The sequence below is a fragment of the Parasteatoda tepidariorum genome, chromosome 5 (genome assembly GCF_043381705.1).
Source record: "Parasteatoda tepidariorum isolate YZ-2023 chromosome 5, CAS_Ptep_4.0, whole genome shotgun sequence".
NCBI classification, from domain to species: Eukaryota; Metazoa; Arthropoda; class Arachnida; order Araneae; family Theridiidae; genus Parasteatoda; species Parasteatoda tepidariorum.
The window spans coordinates 46,174,610-46,192,518 of record NC_092208.1 but is presented as its reverse complement, the minus strand read 5'-3'; the positions used below and the strand labels follow the sequence as shown (position 1 = coordinate 46,192,518).

The 17,909-nt window shown below is 30.5% G+C and overlaps 1 protein-coding gene and 1 long non-coding RNA gene across 3 annotated transcripts in view; one reads left to right on the top strand and one right to left on the bottom strand.

Moving 5' to 3' along the window:
• The window catches only part of LOC139425701 (uncharacterized), a 33,467-nt gene that overhangs the window by 11,855 nt on the left and 3,703 nt on the right, over nt 1-17,909 (top strand). Inside the window, exon 2 of the long non-coding RNA XR_011636857.1 lies at nt 7,020-7,156. This is a non-coding gene — a long non-coding RNA (uncharacterized lncRNA). The remainder of the gene's footprint in view (nt 1-7,019; nt 7,157-17,909) is intronic.
• Nucleotides 3,915-17,164, bottom strand: LOC107447129 (UNC93-like protein). Of its 2 annotated transcripts, none has more exons than XM_016061963.3 (4): nt 16,980-17,164; nt 8,749-9,673; nt 7,001-7,268; nt 3,915-6,086 (listed from the first exon to the last, which is right to left on the bottom strand). In XM_016061963.3, the coding sequence occupies exons 2-4, from the start codon at nt 9,664-9,666 to the stop codon at nt 5,851-5,853; spliced, it is 1,422 nt and encodes a 473-aa protein (XP_015917449.2). In that variant the 5' UTR covers nt 9,667-9,673; nt 16,980-17,164; the 3' UTR covers nt 3,915-5,850. The 2 variants fall into 2 exon arrangements, with proteins under 2 accessions (XP_015917449.2, XP_071037504.1); XM_071181403.1 differs by lacking the exon at nt 16,980-17,164 and adding an exon at nt 11,162-11,365.

Genomic DNA, 17,909 nt, shown 5'->3' with positions numbered 1-17,909 from the left:
GAGACGGACCCAACGCGGATTAGAATAAACATATCTCGTTTCAGCCAATTTGAAATTCTGACACTCAAAATATGGATGTTAGCTAGTCGCAATCTGGAAAAGATGGTTGCAATAGTTTATGAAGAAGGACAGTTGAAAGTTTGGACTTATAAATTTAAAACCTGAACCCCATACATAAAGAGTTAAAATACCAAATCAGTCTAAAAACAATTTTAAAAAATGTTTTTTTTCTGAGAGAGTACTTTTTTGTGTCTAATTTCATAACTTAAAATATAGTCACAGTTAATTAATTAACATATTCAAAGTTAAGTCTTCGTAATATTATGGTTGAGTACGTAAAAATCCAATCATTTGATAAGATCAAAAGTTATTCTGAGGCGTTTATTTTGTGCACAGTATATCAAACTTGGCCATTTTAACGTAAGCTGGATTAGAACACACGACTCTTATTATAAACAAATTATTTATTTGATCTAAAATAAAATTTAACTCATAGTACAATATAAAAAATGCTACCTTTTTCACATTAATTTTGAATCTAATGAAATTTTTCCATTGACAAGTTATATGTATTTTGCATTTGAAATAATCGATTTAAAATCAATTAAAGAAATTCACCGTGTGATAAAAAAAACATTATCCTGTAATAACATTTATAAATGAAATGATATCTATAAATGTAAAGAGGGAACACAAGTTAAATTAACTTAATGAAAATAAATAGTTACTTTTTATGTCCGTCGTAGTCTTCGAAGAATCTCTGGGGGGTTCGTGCTTCTTTTTTCTAACCTCCTTGCATTCTTAAAAAAGACGAACACTTTTAAAAATCTAACAGGTCTCCTTGAACATGAACCTAACAAAACACACGCTCAATCAAGATAGAGTTGCACTCCAAAATTAGTTTAAGTTTTAATAAATGTTCAATTTTCTCTTATACGCCGAAAATTTGTAACTGATGTAGCTCCTAATCGTGTAATTTGTTTAAAAAAATATGTCAAAGATCCTTTTTCTCATTAGCCCCTCCCACTTTTCTGTAACAGAAGTTGCCCCCAAGATGGGGCAATTTTAGGATGATCACAAGAAACTTTTATTTTGGTGCCACGCGATCTTGCAAATGCTATCTCGCACGTGTTTTTGACCACAAACAAAGTGCGGTAAGAGATCCTGCCACGTGTATAAGAGATTCTTGGGGGATCTTATCTTTTGGTTGTTCTCCCCTTGTCGCGTGGCTATTTGAATGTAGAATCTAGTAACTACAATTTGTTTATGATCAAAAACACGTGCGAGATTGCGAGTGCTAGGTCGCGTGGCACCAAGAAAAAGTTTCTAGCTAAGAGTAAACAACTTTGATTCTAGCAATGAAATTTAACCAAATCACAACATTTGAAAGCTGCAAATCGTTTGTTGTTGCCTCCTTTTACATGGTGGACGCTACCAGGGCTAAAGAGAATAGAAGGGCTAGTTCACTCCGTTCTTAGAGCTGAAGCTACGATTTCCCTCCTCATGACGTCACTGTGTCCACAGATCTCGGAAGATCGCACGCAAAGCTATTATGATAACTTTGCATCTTTCTCTTTGTAAAAATAAGTTAGACTTTCTCTGGTTATTAGGTTTCAAACTTTACGTAATTAACACATTATTTCCATTCATAAACATAGTTTAAAAAAACTTCCTTGGCCATTATAATAAAAAAATACCATTTTAAACTTATAAAAATATTTTACTAGTTGGCGAAAATGACACTATAAATACTTTATTTTAAAAAGTTCAGTTTTAACTTTAATTATTAAGAAAAATGAAAGCATATATCGACACTTTTTTATCTACATATTCTTTTATAACAATAAGTTGAGTTAAATTTAGAATCCCTGATTTTAAAATATGCCGTTAATAGCAATTTGTTCATACTTAATCATTAGGAAACATCAACCTTAAACGCTAATTACTGAAACAAAATAATAATTTAGGTTCATAATGACATTAGAAATTTTACAATTGTTTATAGATATTTAAATTTACGATGATATAATTTATAGATATTTAAATTGAAGAGAATATAATTTTTAAAAAAAATCATAAATATTTAGAATAACTACATTAAAAAATATGTTATGAAATTAGGAGAATTTCAACTATATACTATATATTTTATTTATACTTTTTATTTACATTTTAATTTTCTTTGACTTTATCCATTTTTTAATTCTTTTCACCTGCCTTTCTTTATGAAGTAACGAGGCGGTTTCTATTTAGATAATGAATTTTTATAAAAGTTCTTTACGACAGAATAAACGTATTGCTGTTTTATATTAACTGTGTCATTTCGGAATCCATTCTTTACATAGTTGTTCATTTACTTTAGGGAACACGAGGAAAATCATATTTTTTCCTTTTGTTTTTCTATCAGAATTTTTGCAAGTTGCAATCGCGTAAACTTGTATTTCGTTAATAGTTTTAAAATTTTGTAAATTCACGGCAAAAACTGAGGAAAGTCATTATAGAAAATAACAAATGTCTTAGAATACGTCACAGCAAGAAATGCTCCAATATTAGTTAGAGCTAGTAAGGCCGAAAGCTCAGTTCTTGAAGTAAAAGTGCGAGCTTTGCGCCAAAGTGACGTCACTAGAGAAAATGGGAGGATTGGCGTGGCGAGAGCTACTTGAAAGGAGTGAACCAGCCCTTCTATTCTCTTTAGCCCTGGTGAAGACCACCCGTAGGGAAAACAGAGGTGGATATAAAAATTGATGGATCTTATGAAGAATTAGAATGCAGAAAGCCTTATCTTTTAATTTGTTCTTGTGGATTTTTTTTGGGTTATTGCGATACTCCCAGTTAACCTCTCGTCCATATTTCTATTGACGAAAAGTTAACCGAGAGTGTCACCTAAGGCCTCCAATACTGTGAATGTAACTGCATTTTGTTTTGATGGTATGTTTAAATACAATGACATTAAAACTATCAAATGAGAACCATCTAAAATATAATTAATCAACAGCCCTCAGCGGGTGGCAGAAAAATTACTGATCAGCGATAGAAAAGGTTGGAGAGCACTGCTTTAGAACATAAGCACTGGCTTTCTTTAAAAGTAACTCAGTTTCGAAAACCGCTTCTTGCAGTTCAAACACTGCCAACTTATCGCTACCAAAAATTTCTCTTAGTGCAGAAAAAAACAGAAATTGGATTTCATTAACTCCTGAGCCAGTATTAGAAGGTTTTGTTCTCTTCAGTAATGTATGGTTGTGCCGGAACGACTGTCATATTTCAATGTGTACAGGCGTAATAACTTTATATTGGTTACCTGTTATGGAGTAATGATAAACTAAAATAAATGTATGCCTGATTTCGGAAGTCAAAATATCATCTGCACAAATTAGTTATCATATTTAAGTTTAAGCCGTCGAACTATAGAAACCTAGTGGAGATGAGACGGACCCAACGCGGATTAGGACACATTATATTTTTTCTTTTGCTACTTTTAAATAAACTCTTGGTATAGTTACTAAGTATAAAAAAATTTAAATTTTATGAATTAATTGTAATAAAAAGGTTTTAATGACTAATTTTTTTGTGTTTAGACATTAAGGGCCGAGTAGTTTGACAGCGAAATACGACCTTTACCCGACCTATATCTCAGGTTTGGGTGGACTCTGGATTGGGTGGACTCGTATTAAAATTTTTCGGGATCTACTTTCTAAAAGCGATTTCATACTTATCTCTAAGTCCTAGTACGCGTAAATCCAATCATTATAAGTAGTAAATCCAAAGTAGCAAATTACATTAGTAAATTCAAAAGTAGTAAATTACATTAGTAAATTCAATCATTACGTCAAAATTTATTCAGAGTTTTCACATTTCCTTCCTTTTTTTTCGGACTGTGCATTTTGAATATAGTTGATAAAATAATGATGTTTCCACACGTTAAAAACACTTTTATTTACAATTTAACTACATTTACATACATGCATGTTTTAAAAGAGATCTTCAAATGCTCTTAGAAAAAATTTATATTATTTTTCTTCCATTTTTGTTTTAAAAAAGACATAAAAAAATAGAAGCAATGCATTAAACTTCGATGTTTAACACAGATATGATATTGTTGTTTAAATTTATGCTAATTTTACTCTGAGTATTAGTTTTTCAAGCAAAATTAATGTGTTGTTAAATAAATATATTGGAGAAGATTATTTATTTAAAAGAGATGCAATTATCTAGTTTTTTTTTAATGTTTTGTTAAAATATATGAAATATTTTTTTCTGAGAGTAAAGCGCCTTCTTTATATTTAATGATTAAAATTAAGATTTTATTCCAACATAATTAACACGTCCTGGTGGATTACTTTTTGCATACTTTCAATGTACAAGAAAATTTTGATTTATCCTAATAATAAGAAGTAATATACGACTAAATACACGACTGAGTGGTTCCCTTATTATGTCCAGCCGCTATCAGCAATTGTTTCACATTGTTTTAATTGTTATTAGAGAGCTCGTGTTGTACTGGCATGTTTGCTGGACTTATATTTCGTATGCATAAGAGTCTATTAACCTAAACATCGTTATTGGATAAGTGCATTCTATAATGTTGATATACATATCAATCATTTAAAACCTACAAAACATTCTTTTGATTCGTCCTCTTTTATATCTATAAAAACTGTCAGCATTCATATATGAAGCCAAGTGAGAGTAATAAAAAACGCGAAAATATCAACCCACGTAGACGTAAAGAAATTTACACTACTGACAAGTGAACGTACCATAAATGGTCAATCACGTGCCCCTAAACAATCCAAGCCAAAACAAATCAAGATTGTAATAAAATAAAAAGATGGTCTGATGAGATATCAGGGGTAGGTCATAAATGGCAGCTCAATGCACTATCGTATAGTATAAAGGCCACTGTAATTACGCCAGTAAAAATTAGTGCATTAATTTACATTTTTTTCTTTCATAATTTAGAAATTGTTTTCTGACTAAACCTTAATTTTAGCTTCAACCTGATATAAAGCGTAATATAAGGGGTCTGTTTAGATGAAATTTGTGTCCGTTAACGGACCCTTTACAAAGTAATTTATCTTTTAATCGGACCCTTCACTAATTTGTTTATCTTCATTACTGTTTTGTTAATTGATTAAGCCCTTCCCGGGGGGGGGGAGGGATAAAGACTGTTTGAGACAAACTAAGTTTCCCTAAGTTTAAATTTCAAATGTAGTATTCCAAGAAAATATTTCTACCTTTACAAACATCGTGTGCGCATTCTTATCAATATTAAATCATAAATTTTTTTTTTGTGTAAATAATTGATCAATTTACATTTATTCAAAAAATTAATTCATGGAATATTGTGTAAATAAAAATTTATTTCTGGCAATTTTTTAAATAAAATATTTTAAATTTAAGAATTATTTAAGTTTACTTAATGCGCTATACATTAAAAGTGATACATTACTAAGTTGTGTTAGTTAAAATATGTCAATTGAAATTATTGAAAATGTGAGTGATTTTGCTTCCATTATTCGTCTGAAATGAATTTTCTGTGTTGAGCAGTATAGGCTAAATACCAAATATTTGTACGTAGCAATCTCTAATTTAGTAGCAGCAATTGTTGAGCAGAATCTTGTATCAATTTACAATTTAAAAACTTGTTGAAAAGGGTTTTAGCAATTTTTGCAATATCAGGACCCTATTTTCACAAATTCACTAAAGCAAGACCCTGGTTGAAAGAATGTGACTTAACGCTTATTTTATCCTCACAAATTATGAATAGTTTTTTCACAATTTTACAAAAACAGGACCTTTCTCAAAATGTCTGGACAGACCCCTGAAAGTGTTGAGGAATTATGGTACAATTCACAATACAGTATCAATATATTGTTTAGATTTAGTAGATTGGTGAAACACTATAACTTCTGTTGTAATATAACATATCATTCCAATGATTAACACAGTAAGGGCAATGTAAATTTTTGGTGCGACACAAAGAAAGTTGCTGCTTACAAAAGCAATTATAAATCCCACTGATTCCCAAAGTCTGTAGGTGGAATAGGCTGCTTCCTCTTCGGATCGAAAAAGTACACCGTAAAATGCTGCAACAAATGAAAATAATTTTAATCAAATCAAAAGCCCTAGTGGATTAAAAAGATAATTTATCAATATAAAAAACAGTTTCATGAAAAATCGCCTATTTGTTGCCTTTCAAATTTTATATACAAAATTATTGCATATGACCTGTCTTGACGTGATGACTCCAAAGCAGAAAACAATAAGTGCGATTTTAGTAGATGTAATTTAAAGCATATTTAATAAGTGGTAAGCCATGGGAAGCAATAAGTTATAATTAACTAAAAAACTTAGTTCATAGCTTTCTTAACTTCAAGAGAATTTCCATACCATAGGATGGTTGATGATTTTATTTCTCATTTACATTATTAGTGTTCTTAAAATCTACGAAGTCTTAATATCAATACATAGAATGTCAAATATAAAATTATAGTAATCGCTTGGAATATAACCAAGTCTGAGTCTCTTTCGCTTCCTGAATAATTATGAATGAAAACTGATATATTATAATTTTGAAAATAGATTTTTTTTCCGTATTAATTTGTTGCCTTAGCATTTTTTTTGTTGGAATAGTACTATAACAACTAAAAAAAAATTCTATTCAAGCATTAATATAAGCAAACATAATTACATGAGTTTTCAAATTGGGCATTTTGTGAACAGTTTTAAACATTTTAACTATTCTAATTACTCAATGAATATTAACAGAACTAAAACTGTAGTAAATCCGTATAGTATGTCTAAGTCACTTTTTGTGTTCTTTTTTATACAATGAACTTTATTTAGCTTAATGTTCTTCCTATTGCGTGAAAACATCATGACACCACATCAGTACTAAAGCATTAGGTTTATTTTTTAGTAATGCTCTTTTTGCTAGAAAAAATTACGAACAAAAATTTTTTTTTTAAATTTATGGCATGTTTAAAGTAAATATACTTACTATTTAACATTGTTTGCAGCGTGCCATCACTAACACCCCATATTCCAGCCAATATGAAGAACATAATGTATTCTCCATTGTTTGGATGCCACAATAAAAGAACGATGCTGACTGCAATATTCCCAGCTGTACCAATCAGCATTATTACCACTCGAGGTATGTACTTGACAAGACGACCGGCAGTAAATGCGGTAAATGCATCTACCACGCCAATAAACATGAAGACAAGTCCTACGTGGTAAATTCCCCAGGCACAAGCAATATAAGCCTTTGCATATGAAATAAGTAAATGATATTGATTAATTAAATTAATATATGAACTTAATATCTTAGCAATCACAAAAATATTTTAAATACTTAGAGATCAATGGGCAAGAACGTGATATTTGAAATAGTTTTATAGCTTGGTAAACACTCAAATTTTCAGATTTCGTAATATTTTTTCTTATAACCAGCGTTGGACAGCCGGCTGATTTCTGAGTTTACTACTATCGTTATTCTACTCCGTAGCCTAGTAATTTTGAATTCCAGAAGAGTAGTGAACTTCTGGATCAAGCAGCAGGACTAACTAGCCTTCGTAGCGGACTTTTTTGATGGAACTAACCCGCATTTGTGTTAAATGTAGAAGAAAACCACGGAAACTTTCCACGGTGTCTAGGGGATTCTAACCCATGATCTGTCAAGATATTTTACATCAGCAATGCGAGCCGGGTGCAGAATGCGTATCCAGTCACAACTGGGATTCGAACCTTGTTCACCTCATTGGAAGGCCTTGAGCCACCGAGGCTCAGGTTTAATAATATAATATAATATGTTGTGATCGACTCTAAGCATTAAAATGCAACACTATGCACTGAAGAACAGAGGAGCAGCGAGTCTGAGAGGATGAATAAGCTGGCCACCAAACGAGCCTAATTTCTAACACTTATAAAGATTTACGATGTTACACACCACCAATCTGTGGCCAAACAACTAGTCTCGCCCCGTTTTCAGAAGCTCTATCTCTTAACGGTCATGGTAGGAAAGCCACGTAAAAATGACTCCGATCAGACTACATGGTGAGTACCTGGACTGGCACCCCTCTCTCCAAACTTTCGCATTGCAACCAACGAGAGATTTACTGCTTACCTTGTTTTGTTTCGCCTTTACACGCATTTTGTTTCGTCGGCTGCTGGATCCAGCTCGCGACCCTCATCTATTTAAGGTTTAAATTACTTTCAAGTCATTTTTTTTCAGAAACAACATTTAGTCAACTATTAAAGACTTTAGAATAATTTAAAATATTTAAATGAGAAATCTAGCAAATTAAGTATGAAAAATCTAAATTTAAATTGCAAATGATACGAGTTTAGTAAGTTTGAGTTCGAAGGGGGGGGGGCAAAAAGGTAAGACATGGTCAGTTTGTCCTGCACTCAAATTGATTAATGCATTAAAATATTGCCTACTGTTATTCCAACTCTGTATTACATGTAAGTTTAATTAAGTACTTTTGATTTCTCGCCACAATACGAATGTAAATTCATTTTCTTTACTTTTTAAAACTTACCTGATTAACCCGATTTAAGATTGTAGTAGGAGCATTTTTTTTAACTAAAGTTGGCGAGAAACTTTGGCCCTGACTATCTGACGACTACCAAGAATATTTACATCGATGCTAGGCAAAAGTTGATCATTTTTTGTATTCTGGGGAAAGAAACAGAAAAAGTCATACAATTCTTATCAAGATATTTATAGAAAGAAGTCCATACTTTGGTAAAGTCCCCAACAAAAAATCCCTGCTGTAAACCACTAAAAACTGTTAGTGGCAACAGCAGTATTTGTTTTGGTTTCTTTATTTGATTCAATGTAGCAAAAATTCGTGAAGCTAGACTCTCATTGTCGTCTTCATTTTTCCTTTGAATGGTGTCCAAGAAGACGGCGATGATGAAAATGGCCAAACAACCACTAACCAAATAAATACCGATCAACATATTCTTTTTTTCATCACTCGGTGACTTCAAATTATCATTTAATTCAAAACAATATTCAGCCCCGCACGCTACGGTTTCATTAAAATATGATTTTTCAGTATCAGGTCGTAAAATGAAAAAAGACGCCATATTTCCCCATAATTGAGTACTTTGGCACGCCATAAAGAATACACCAAAAAATCGAGCAGTTACGATTTCTGCAGATTCAGAAGTGAGACTAGCGTACAATACACTAATTTCGTTCAAATAAGTACTTTGTGCTGACCACAAAAGAGGACCGACAAGACCAGAAAGGAAGCTTGCTGGAACTAGAGTGTATATACGAGGATAAAAATTTGCACAAATGTAAGGAACACACACTAATGAACACATGACCAAAGTTGATTTGAGGCCATATTTTCTAATAATAAGTTTTGGTAAAAATAGCGAGGATATGATCATTGCTCCATAAAGAGTGCTAAGTGATATCAGACCAACGTTTTCATCTATGTTGAGAGTACTCTGCAAATTGGCTAGTCCTAGATAAGCACTGAATAATAAGAGAAATCCAATGGATAAAGCGATGAGGTTTTTTAGAATTCTGAGTTTAGACATAGTTGGGTGATTTGTGCCAACTTTCAGAGTAGCGTCATAAGTCTTTACTCCATCAACAATTATTTTGCTTTGATCGGATACCCAAAACACTTTTTTAGCCATTCTTAACCTGAAATACATAAATTATTGGAATTAATGGAAAAAAGTATCTTATAAGTTCTTTAAAAAATTAGCTTTTGAATTTTAATAATTTCGTTATATAATACTGCAAGGAGAAAAAAAGTAAAATTACCGAGCTGTATAATAAAGAGATTTTTAATTAAAAAAAAAGAATAATTCCAGTAATAAAACCAATATATGCGTTATTTAAAGCATTCGTATGGTAACGGTTTCAACGGAAATTCAGATTTTTGAAATTATAGTTCCCATTACCACACATTTAGTAAAAATGCAAAACTGAAAAGCAAATCTAATCGAATAAATTACTTTTATGCCATGCCCTAAGATATTATGATAAAATTACCAAAATTTGAAACGTTTAATAAAACAATATTTTATATTTAATTTTACCAAAAATAATTAAAGTGCTTCGGTAAAAAATATTATAATCTTTAGTTTTCCTGTAGTAAACGCCATACCTTTTTACCATATTTTGGTAGTTTTGACTATACTTTTTTCTCAGTGTATTACTTAAAAATATATACATAGCACTGTTCAGTTATACTTCAAACAATTTGAACCAATAAGTTCTTTCAAAATTATAATAAGCACTGACTATAATCGGTGCAGTATAATTAAATAGTTATACGCATCATCCCGTGTAATGCATGCTAAGCACTTATTTCTGTACAAGTAATTTTGATGCAAAAGCTTATAACCACAATGAACATAAGAACTCACTACTAAATTATACAATAATATACTATTATATATTCGCTGCCAGCGCTGACCTATTAAACAAGCATTTGACCTAAAAGCTTAGAGCTAGAATTATAGGTATAATCTTAGTTATAAGTTAGAATAATATTATATGTATATTGTTCCAACAGACAGTAGACTATACTATTACAATATATGTAATAAATTAATGATATCAATTTTAAAATGCAATTAAATATATAATAGTTAAATATTTGCATTTGTCAACGAGTAAGTTTAAATTTTCAGATTTTATGAAGGAATATAAAAAATTTTAGTAGTGCTAAAGCTGAATAAATTTTTAGGCATTATGTGAAATTTTATTAAAAGCCTTAAAAGAATAAAAACTGGTAAATCTTTAATTTTTTTACTACATCTTTTGGACTTTTAATGTGGAGGCTTCTACTCGCATCAAAAACGCCCATTGCCCAAATCACGCATCATAAATAAAAGCTTAGATATTTTTTAGACTTCTCATAAGCAGAACACTTTCACTAATTATATTATTTTAGGAAAACTGAAAAATTTAAAATTAAAAACTAAACAAATTCCGCATATCATAAATCTGAAACTAAAATTGAAACTCGTTATTTGTGAAAACTTTGATTATTTTTACTACTAAACTAAATTATTTAATTTTCTTTAACATAATTGAGGTTTTGTAGATTAATTTTAAAGAAGTTATATGCATATAAGTCTTTTGAAAAACAGAACAAAAGCCCATAAGTATAAGTTCTACCTGCTAAAATTGTAACGTCAATAAGCTTCTTTTCTCAGAGAAGGTATTCAACGCCGGTACTATATAACTCAGCTAAGAAAATGCAGCTGTCTTCGTTAAAATAGTGACGAATCAATTTTATGTATTTGGTAAAAATAAAAATATTCTTATTTAAAACCAAACAAAAGAGAGCAATGTTTAAAAAAAAATTGAAAATAATAATGATGGAAGACTTAATTATAAGCGACAGCATGACAAAACATTATTTAATATTTATTATAATTTTTTTTTCTATTTTTACATATTATTCCTAAACTATTTTTATTTTCTAATTTTTCGTACATCTAAGGAACAAATATGAATTTCATCGACAAACAGTGCTCTAAAAAATAAGCGGACCACCCTGAATTACTTATGAGCGAATTTTAAAAACACGATTTTTTAAAATTTCGATTTCTCAGAAACTATTCTACTGATTTCGCTCAAATTTTTTATTTTGCCATGTAAGATTACATTCTTTGAAAGGTCGTAAAAAATTTTATACCCTACAATTCAGAATTTTTTCTTGATAATTATAAAATAAAATAATAAATATTTTCTAAGAGTTATTTATAATGAGAAATTATCTTTGGATAAACGGATTTTATAACTAAGTGCAGAGATTTTTTAATACGCTCAAAAAGTTCACGGGATATGGCGGGTAAAATACGCAAAAAATAAAATTAACATTAAGGGATCCAAACTTTGAACCTCTCTCCTGATCAAACTATGGGGACCTTATTTTACAGATTTCGGCTACCCCCTCTAATATGAAGATCAGAAATCTAAATACGTCGAAGAAAAAGTATGTTTATTCAGAGGAAGTACTTTTTGTGTTTGATTTTGTAACTTAAAATATCGTCTGCACTAATTAATTAGCATATTTGAGGACACCCTCTCAAATATTTAAGATTACGTCATAGAACAATCCGAACATTAGATCAAAAGTTATTCAGGGTGTCCGTTTTTTATTTTGCACACTGTACATGGATTGGGTTAAAAAAAAAGTTGGTAATAAAGAAGCGCAATAATGCCATACTTATGATATTGAACGAATGTATTAATTCTACTTGATAAGTTTAACTTATTACTTTATAGTTACTGTATTTTTAATGCAAGCAAATTTATTAATGAATTTATAATATTTTGTTATATTTAGTTGAAAACCATTTAAAAACTATCGCAGAAAACATCCCTAATAAAGCTTAAAATAGAACTTGGTTATTTCCCTTTATAACAAATTGTTTTTTTCTATGATGTTATTTTATTGAGATTTTAAGGTTTGCTTAAATGATGAGATATGCTATATTAGTACTGGACAAATAGAGACCCGTGGAACGCAGGCAGGTCTTTAAAGAATCAACTTGTCAGGATAGCAAAAAATCAAATTTGAACCAAGAAAGGGTGATGAAATTAGAGGAGAACATTATTTTAACGGGGGGGGGGAGGAGTTCATATGTATTTGATACATTTTGTTTGCTTAAAAACATGAGAATAATAACAAAGAATAGCATTATGTAATATTATAGTGAAGAATTGATAGCATACATTTGTAGTTTTAAAATACTTTAAAAAAAATTTCTTGCACATTTAAATACATTTTATAAGAATATATTTTATAATGATTCTTTATGTTATGTTTTGTATTTATGATATCATATTTTTTTACATTATATTATACTTTTTATATTTATATTATATTTTATATTTTTTACATTATTATATTTTATTCGTAATTATTAATTTTTAAAATAACAAATGCAGTAGTTTTTAAAGGTAAGGCTCTCCGCTAGCCTGCATTACAACAGTACTATCCGGAAACCAAAACCAACCAACTGAAGCCCTTTTTACTCTTTATTGTAAAAAGGCTTTAACTAACGTATTTCCCCTGTTGCAATACTTGTTCTGAGTAAAACTAACTTAAATTGAAGAATTCATGTCCGTTTCAAGGCCATAACGTGTGTTTGTTAGTTGACCGATGGCAATCGAGTAGAACAATTGGATTTTCTCAATAAACGTTTAACTAGAAAATAAATTTCGTTTCGTAGTATTTTTTACGCAACCAACTGAACTAAAAACAAACTGTAACGATAAAATGTTTAATCCATAAAAATCTCTTTTTATTTGAAATAAATAAGAAAAAGTGCACATAGATGTATGTTAATTTGGGAAATCTTTGTTAATTATGGAGGAGAAAAATGTACAGATAAGAATTCATAAAATGATACTTAAATGACGATTAAAGAATGTTTTTAATATCTGGCTAATAACTATTAATAATGGCGAGATTTAAAATATAATGTGACCAGTTTGATAGTCTTTCGAAATCTCAAGACGTTTTTATTAATCATCTTTTACTTCCTCTTCATTTTCGGGTAAGTTAAGGGTGGTTTCTACAAAATATCCTTAGTAAGGAGTGTAGAAATGCTTGTACTCTGTTAAAAATTCAGAATCAAGTTACGGTAAAATTACAGGCAGTCTGTGTACCAGTACTTTTTACTATGAAATAAATTTTTTCCCATAAAGTTTTACGGAACAAAAAATTTCATATATCGTAGTTTTTACAGTAGTATTTGCTGTAAAAATACAGGATCACTGTAACTAAATAAATAATACTGTAAAAATTATGGTATAAAATTTCGTGGTAAAAATGAATTTTAAAGTACCTTCTACGGATGGATTTTACGGATGGATTTTACGGATGTTCAAAGTGCGAGTACTTTTATCGCACTTTAATCTGTAACTTTTTTCATGATGTGTAATTATTTTAAATATTTAACAGTATAAAATTTATTTACTTTACTGATGTACACTGAAATCATATTAAATCGCTGCAGACATTATTTCTTCGTATCATTTCATAGTAAAATTGAAATAATAACGCGTTAAAAAATAAGATTGAAATGAACTTGATGAAATTTTTTTAGCAACAAAATCAAGAATGAAGTCAAAATGATAAAACTGGAAAGTGCAACAAAACAAACAAAACGAAACCATAAAGCAGGAGAACAACAACAAAAACAAAATCTAGAAGACTTGTGAGAAGATAAGCAAAAAGAAAAAGTATTATTTCTAAAAAGTTTCGGGGCTGTGGACCTCATATTTATTTAAACAACATAAATCCTTTGATTGCATATACAATTGAAATGATAAGTGTTAAGTTGTTTCAGTTGTAGAGTTAAATTCTAAATTTTAAAATTTTTATATAAAAATGTATCAATTGTTGAGCTGATGAAGTATTTTCCTAAATATATAACATAAAAATAACAACCAGTCTGCAATACTGGAAAGCAACTAAGCCCTTACTAGCTCTAAGGGATATAAAAGTTTTTAAATCATAATATGACGAAAATATGTTATGATATGTAGCTCAAAAATAAGCTCATGTTTGTGAAAATTGCAACACCATGAAGGACTTATGCGAGTGAGCTGAAATTTTCAGGAAATGCAAAGTAAAGCATAATATGCAAATGATTAGAATTTCAGACCCGTAGGGCATGCGTATGCTGAGAAGCGCCCTCTGAACCAGGGCTAAAGAGAATACAAGGGCTAGTTCACTCCGCTCTTAGAGCTGAAGCTACGATTNTAGCTCAGACGTTACTTATGCCTCTTCGACGAAAGAGAGCGAGATTTCAACAACTTACGGAGTTTGAAAGGGGGAGAATCATCAGCCTTCGTGAAGCTGGATTGTCTCATCGTGCAGTAGCCGCTTGTGTGCAGCGTAACAGCAGCACAGTGATGCGTGTTTGGAAGCAGTGGACGGACGAGTGTCAGACAACTCGGACCCCGAAATGTCACGTCAGCTCGCGATGATAGACACCTGGTCCGCATGGCGCTGACAGGCCGTAAGGCTCCCTCTAGACAACTGGCAGCACAGTGGTCAATAGCTACAGGTGTTTCATTGTGTGCTTCATTAATTCGTAGACGTCAACTGCAGCGTGGACTGCGCGCAAGGACTCCTTTATACAGGATCACCATCACGCTAAACCATACTCGCCTGCGGCTACAATGGGCCAATTAGCATAAGGACTGGCATGCTGATTGGCAGCATGTCGTGTTTTCTGACGAATCCCGCTTTAATTTGTGGTACCATTCGATGTGGTACCATTCCATGGCCGCATTCGTGTCAGACGCTATGCCTGTGAACGCCACCTTCCGGTTGCATTATCGAACGCCACAGTGGACGAACACCCGGAGTTATGGTCTGGGGTGCCATAGCATATCATGGATGATCTCAATTGCTACGAATTGTGGGTAATCTGAAGAACAACCGGTACATCAGTGAAGTTTTACAGCCCCAAGCTGTTCCCTTCCTTCAAGCCTTGCCAGGAGCTGTATTTCAACAAGACAATGCCCACCCTCATATTGCTAGGACTGTTCAATCCTTCCTTGCATTGCGGCAGGTACAGTTTCTTCCTTGGCCTGCGTATTCCCCAGATACGTCACCGATTGAACATGTGTGTCATTTCGTTGGTCGTTGCCTCGCTCGTGATCCTCGTCCTGTTGCTTCTACAGACGAACTTTGGGTACACATACAAACTATATGGAATGCTCCTCCTCAGACAGACATTCAAGATTTGCTTGACTCCATGCCACGTCGTGTAGCAGCGCTTATTGCGGTGCGTGGTGGCCACACAAAATACTGATTTCGATCTCTTGTTATTTTTTGTTTGCTTTGAAAGTTTAATCATTTATTTGTACCACTACCACTCAACTGTGTAGTAAATTTCATTCAATTATGACGATTCCTTCATGGTGTTACAATTTTCACAAACAAGAGTTTATCTATGGTTAACAATTTATCGCAATGTATCGTCAGGAAATACCAATATTGCATGACATACCTTTACAAAAGATCGCTATTCCACTGTATATTGTAGTATATTGTCAGGCAACATCAAGATTTCATAGTGTGTCACGACATTTTCATAATTTGTAAAATTTATATGGTTTATACATTAATCAATATTTTTTGCTACCCAGATAAAATTTATAAACATATACCGTGATATCGTGTTCGATAATTTTAATTACAGATAATAATTGTAAAATTAATTTAATCAGAAGTTATCTTAGTCTATTATGATCATGATATTATTGCTTTCGATAATTATCGTTATCCATAATATTCGGGGTATTATCGTACCGATAGTTATTGTTTTTAATTTAATCATATCTATTTCTAGGCATTGTATTTGGAACATATGAGGGCTTTCCTTTAAAATTACTTTTATGATAATAACGACATTTCACTATATTCTAGATTTAATCATTCCCTGAACGAGGGTGTGTAGTACAACTGTTTCACAAAGTGAAATAATTTAATAAATTTAAATTAAAATTAATTAAAAATTAACTAAAATAAATTAATTAAAAATAAATGGAAATTATTTAATTTAAATAAAATAATTAAAATAAATTAAAATTAATTATTAAATAAAATAAAGTAGTAAAAATTAATTATTAAGTGAAGTTAATTAATTAAAAGTAATTAATAAATAAAATAAATTAATTAAAATTAATTATTATGTAAAATAAATTAATTGAAATTAATTATTAAATAAAATAAATAAATTTAAATAATTATTAAATTAAACGAACTAGTTAAAATCACTTATTAAGTGAATAAATTAATTAAAATTAATTACTTAATTTAAACTAATTACAAATTAATTAAAATAAGTTAATTAAAATTAATAATTTTAAATTAAAATAAAAGTGAATTTTAACTCATTCAAGTGAAACTTTTTTCCTTCATTCTGAACTTATATTTCTAATAAATATTAAAAAATTAACTTACTTCAATTTTCTGTAATTTCTTTAACATCAATTTTACATTTAATTATTCTTCTATAACGATTACAATTTTGCACAATCCATAACAACTACACAGAATTCACGCATCTATTGTTTATTTTCTCAAAACAATTCAGAGTAGATGCAAATCTACTCTCAGATAAAAGGCGATATAATAAATCACATTTTTACATCTATCTGTACGAAATAAACGTGACGAAATGTATGAAGAATGAGCTTATCAGTTGAAAACAAATAAAAGTTATTTTAGTACAGTTTCAAACAAAGGAATTTACCATTACAATTCATGAACTTCCATAAAAAGAAAATTTCATAACATTTTCGACTGAGCACTTTTATTTTAACTTGAAATATTTTTTTATTTCTTACATAACTTTCACTAATGAAATAAAATTTTGAATTGTCTATTAAAAGTTTTCATTTAGTAGAGGAATGGAATTGAAACCGCCAATAAATTTTTCGAAAACCTAAATAATTATGTAAATATGGTTTGTAGAATTTTCAATGAATGCAAGGTGTTCCGAAATTATTTTCCTACTATATATTTTTAGAATCCTTGTCAAAAATTATGTGTTAGTTGAAAGGCGAACGCTTCCAAGTTTGACAGGTAAAGAAACTAGTTTGTTTTTCATTCTACTTTCCTCACTAGTGATTGGACAGATTTCAATAATATTTTTTTGTTTTTTTTCCCTGCTTGAATATTTATCTGGGTTTCTCAATGTGTAAACTTTTTTAGTTTCATTAATTTAATTTTAGTTCCATCGGATTCCAACAACCTAAAAGAAATTGGTAGACTTTTTTCATTTTTTATAATTTATTTATAATGTGCAGGATATATAAAATACGATCATAAATTACAAAAGTTTGAAAGCAATCTCTAATGAAATTTTTACTTCGTTTGGCTTTAATAGGA

Bases quoted from the DNA above. Each gene is read 5' to 3' on its own strand.
- LOC107447129 (XM_016061963.3), bottom strand. From the start codon at position 9,666: ATGGCTAAAAAAGTGTTTTGGGTATCCGATCAAAGCAAAATAATTGTT. The intron at 7,269-8,748 runs GTATGGACTTCT...TCATATGCAAAG, and splicing joins TTGTTGGGGACTTTACCAAA to GCTTATATTGCTTGTGCCTG. The intron at 6,087-7,000 runs GTAAGTATATTT...CATTTGTTGCAG, and splicing joins GCTGCAAACAATGTTAAATA to CATTTTACGGTGTACTTTTT.